General features: G+C 34.8%; 1 protein-coding gene across 2 annotated transcripts in view; it reads right to left on the bottom strand.

Moving 5' to 3' along the window:
- Window positions 1-4,878, bottom strand: part of LOC111464104 — an 8,392-nt gene that overhangs the window by 2,081 nt on the left and 1,433 nt on the right. Inside the window, exons 2-9 of one of the 2 annotated variants that reach the window (XM_023108191.1) lie at window positions 4,774-4,812; window positions 4,220-4,338; window positions 3,685-3,755; window positions 3,235-3,587; window positions 2,615-2,683; window positions 1,876-1,958; window positions 927-1,268; window positions 751-857 (exon numbers count right to left, since the gene is read on the bottom strand). In XM_023108191.1, coding sequence (XP_022963959.1) covers window positions 751-857; window positions 927-1,268; window positions 1,876-1,958; window positions 2,615-2,683; window positions 3,235-3,587; window positions 3,685-3,755; window positions 4,220-4,338; window positions 4,774-4,812 — 1,183 coding nt within the window. The remainder of the gene's footprint in view (window positions 1-750; window positions 858-926; window positions 1,269-1,875; window positions 1,959-2,614; window positions 2,684-3,234; window positions 3,588-3,684; window positions 3,756-4,219; window positions 4,339-4,773; window positions 4,813-4,878) is intronic. The other variant, XM_023108193.1, reaches the window with a different exon arrangement.

The following is a 4,878-nucleotide window of genomic DNA, read 5'->3' as shown; positions in this document are numbered from 1 at the left end:
CGATTAAAAGTTAAAAAAAAAAAAAAAAAAAAAAAAAGGCTACAAGCAGCCTTCTAAATTCAGCCGCAATGCTTGAGGTGCCCAGGTTTTGGCGCTAACTACGACCAGAATGCAAGCATTTACAGTTTCTCGCTTGAATAATTTGAAACAAACACCAGATCCAGTTCCAAAGTTCGTGGCATTCATTAAATCTAGGAATATGTAAGAGAAGACTAAAAGAACCAATTACCTGTTAGGAACCACGACCCTCTGCAATGGTATGATATTGTCCACTTTGAGTATAAGCTCTCATGGCTTTGCTTTTAGTTTCTCAAAATGTCTCATACCAATGGAGATGTATTCCTGATAAATCCATGATCATCCCCTTAATTAACCAACGTAGGACTCTCTCCCAACAATCCTCAACAATCCTCAACAATCCTCAACAATCCTACCCTTGAACAAAGTACACTATATAGCCTCTCTTTAGGTCTATGTAGCCCTCGAATAACCTCCCTTAATAGACGCTCGACATAACCTCAACAATCCTCAACATAACATGTATCCACTAAATAAAAAATTCATCCAAAATTTAAAGTTGGAATGAAATACACTCAGAAATTTGAAGTCTAGAAGAATGAAAAGAAAAGAGTTTTCCCTAATTTAAAACTTAAATAATTTTTAAGCAGAATTGTCATAACCTTGCGAAGTCAAAAAAGAAAAAAAAAAAAAAATCTTTTAAGACAATGAACTGAAATTATTAAGCCTTACAGTTTAGTATCAGGAATAGAAGGCGCACAGCATGCTTTTGTATGGCTGAACCGGATTCCTTTCTGATGAACTCCACTACACTATCAAACAGTAGTGCCTGACCAAATCTGTAACAGTAATGTGAGTCGTTTCTGATTTGGAACATTGAAATATAGACTAAAAAAGCACAAACTTACTTCTCCCTCTCCAAATAAGTATTATTTCTCATCAGAATCAAATTCATGACCGAAACTGCCTCAAGTCTCGCACATTCTGCACTATGCATTTTAGCAACCCGATGCATCATCTCGAAGAAAGATACCCAGTTTACTCGAGGAACTAAATTTATATTCTTATTCAAGTTTCTGTTCTTGAAAAGCAATTCAGCACCAGGGAATCCCATGCCAGCTGGAGAACAGTGGCCAGTAGATGTCTCGTCCATGTTCAGCAAAGAAAATTCTTCACCTTCTGCACTATGTGATCCATAAGAATCCACAACACTGTTCCTAGGGCCAAGTCCCCCAATCATGACTGTTTTCCTGAGCAGATTGCACTGGAAAGATCAAATCAGAGTTCATAAGAACCAAAAGAAACAAGGAAGTTCTTAACACTGAACACTACAGCATCACTCAAGAAGGATTTGATCCTAAATGATATTAAGGAAATCAGAATGGTAACTATCGTAAACAATAAAACCATATATAGACATGCATTAAATTGATAGACGCCATCAACCAATATGTATGAGTCAGAGTTGACTTCAATTGTTTCAACTACCAACTAAATACTATAAAAATTAACATGGAGTTAAAATATGCCAGAAATACAAATTCATCCAAGTTCAGTGCCATCATTGATAGTACAGGCAAACTCCCAGCTCAGCCAAAAAGAAATGTGGTGGTACACAGAATTACTTGACAAACATCTATGGACAACACTTCAAATTTTTGTCTTTTTTTTTCTTTCTAAATAATCAATCCGCAAGGAACCTCGGGAGTAGAATAAAGTCAAAATATTAACACTTGATTGGCAAGCAATTTGAATTACGCTGGAAAATTTGGCAGTAGAAAATTTCTGCTCCCACATTAATAATAAGCTTCAAGGGATTTAAAATATATATCTGTTGCAAAGTAGAATGCACTGTACCTTCTTTCTGATTTCCTCTCCAACCACATCAGGCGCTTCAGAAACATATGCAATATGTGCAGAGACCTATGAACTATCGCAACCTGCATCCAAAGTTAAAGGAACAAAATTTTCAAACAGAGAAGGAATAGTGCAGAAAGAATATATGTTTTTTGCTCAAATGGACAACCGAACTTCCACATCAAAAAATATTGATGCCTGACAAACTTTACTTTTTTTTTTCTTGATGAATAGATGACTTACAAACTTAGAAAATGTGACGTAACCATACAACGTTCAAATTTACCGTATTAATTAATAGTGATCATAAACAGCCTACTTCAGAAACATGATTAACAATGCATAAACATGGAAACCACAAGACATTCCCTGCATAGTAGCGGATATAATGTAATTGATCATAATTATCAAAAATCTTCCCAGGGTTAATCAGTGGATTGAGGCTCATTCCCCCTCTTGTATTTTCCTTGATTATTGATTTTTGTTTCTTGTGATGGATAGAGAGAGGAAGAGAAAAAGGGGGAAAAAGGATCATTGCTGCGACCTAACTAACTTGGGCATGGGTCTGCTAGCCATTCCTCTCCTTTATTGGTGCGAGTGTTCTTCGCTGCCATACATATGTTTAAACTTTTGAAATCCACACTTGATGATTTTGTTAGTCCTAATGCAGATTCAAAAGTAACCAAATCTGAACTTTATTTCAATTTGTTTAACCAGGAAAACTTCAACTCTTACTCACGTTGTCAAGATTACAGAGATCAATCAACGGGGTAAACAATGCCTCCATCTTGACTATTCCATTACTTACCTACAACCAACAAACAGATGGAAAATAATTAAAGAAACTTATTAAAAGAACAGCGAATGTGACTATTTAAAGACAATAACAAATATAAGATCAGGCCAGGAAATGAATTGCTAAATAAAATTATAGCAAAAAGCAAGTCAATTAGAAAAAATAAAAGATACAGAGGCACTTCCGTTCTCAGAAGTTTCTAAATTGATAATTATGAACTTCAATAGTCCAAAAAAATCGAAGTTATCCTCCACTTACTAAATATTTATCTGTCATTTTACAGATTGAAAAAAAAGCTAGTACATATGAATTAACTGCTCTCTTGGTACTTTTACTACAAAAATGACGTTGTTCTGCCAGTTCTCCCAGTCCTCGAGACACCACATTGAAAGCTTGGAAACAATAATTCCTACTTTGAGCTACCCTCAGTAACATGATAACAATCCATTTCTTGATGATCACAAAAACTTGGTGGCAAAAAAAAATCACTTACCATATTTAATAAAGAAGAAGTTTGGATTTTCTATGGAGCTACCAAAAAGTGATAAAATCTGTCAGGATACCTTGGTCAAGGTGGTGTAGAGGTTAGATACTTTTATAGATTCCGGTCCATGAAGAACCTGCAGAGGATGCTTTAAAGCTACATCAGAAGAGTTAACACCAGCCAATGAATTCACAGAGAATTTAGGGGATAACTCTGTGCCGATGCACTGAAAAAGCACATGAAAATCTCTTTCACATGATAAAAGCAATTCTGAAACCAAACTTTGTCCCATCTTAAAGTCCTTTTCAGGAACCCAGAAGACTTGCAACTTCTTGGAGAGCTTGTCAAAAGCAGGTGAATCATCGTTGGCTCTCTCACCAACAGAATTATGGGTTTTTTCTCCCTGTTCATTGGCTTTACTCCTTGAAGTAACTTGTAGATGCGAAAAAAGTAAGATAATGAAAAAAAATTAGTTAGTATGCACCATAAAATTAACGGGAAATTATATTTAGCTCATCCTTATAACTACCAGTATGAGGGCCACCAGAATTATCTTCATTCTTGATGCCAGGATGCCCACCATCTTTCCTTGCCACTCTCCTGATTTATTGATGATGAAGGATAAGAATTAACTATAAAGTTCAGATGATAAATGCACAAAAGAAACTATAATTCATTCCAGGTCTCAACTTAATGAACAGCAAGGTAAGGTTAGCCAAGCAAGACATTCCAGAAAAGTAAATTCAATTAGGCACAACAAGTATTCTACAATATAATTAGGGAACGAGCAAATGTACAAATGTATCATGGCCACCTCGTATATAGTTCCCAAGATATTTGCTCCAAATATGATGCTTCATTTGTATGAGTAAAATTAAGAAACCAAATTTGATGATTTTTTTTACAAAAAGAGGGAAGAGCTTATTGACAATCGTTCTATACTTGATGGTAGGGTTGGTGATTGTTGATATTTGAACCGTTGGGTTGTCTAACAAAATAGAGACTACAGGCAAACTGCAGCCTAAAACTGTTAACATTTTCCGAAAAATGAAAACTTTACTCACAAATCTGTAATTTCTGGACCATGATGCGCAATATATTGCTTATCTTTATTGGAAAAGACAACATTAAGCTGCTCCTCTTTTTTGTCTCTTTTCTTCCTGAGTTCAACACACTCTTGTTCCTGTAACCAAGTTCTTTTAGTTAGATAAAACCCAAGTTTCTATACATATCATTGTTACAAAGGGAATAGTTGGCACTTAACTACTTAATAAATAAGTTTCACTAAAACTATATAACATTAGTTTCCAAATCAAGGAAAAAAATAATCTATTCACAAGAAAATCATGCAAACGGCAGCCAGTCCATTAGTGATCAATTGTTTGAAATTACAAGATAAAATCACAAATGGAACAGCTTGTCTCTAAACATAATGGAACGGCTGGCTATAAACATTGTTAATTAATTTTTCTTTTCATCAAGAAAGAAGGAACAAAATCACGCATAGTTTTTCTTAATAAAAATTAAAAAAGACAGCGAGAAATGGTCATTCTATTATTGCATACATACAATAGAATACAAGAAATAATAACAATAAGCAAATAAAAAGTGAACATACCAGGTTCTTAAGTTGCTTTGAGACGCGCCCTAGCTCCCTCTGTCACCAATCACCACAAACCATCAAAACTTGCGATAAACTTAAAAAAAAAAAAAAAAAAAAAAA

The sequence above is a fragment of the Cucurbita moschata genome, unplaced genomic scaffold (assembly GCF_002738365.1).
Source record: "Cucurbita moschata cultivar Rifu unplaced genomic scaffold, Cmos_1.0 Cmo_Scf00029, whole genome shotgun sequence".
In the NCBI taxonomy this organism is placed as follows: Eukaryota; Viridiplantae; Streptophyta; class Magnoliopsida; order Cucurbitales; family Cucurbitaceae; genus Cucurbita; species Cucurbita moschata.
Note: the sequence above shows the minus strand (reverse complement) of the source record. Positions and strands in the feature narration are given on the sequence as shown.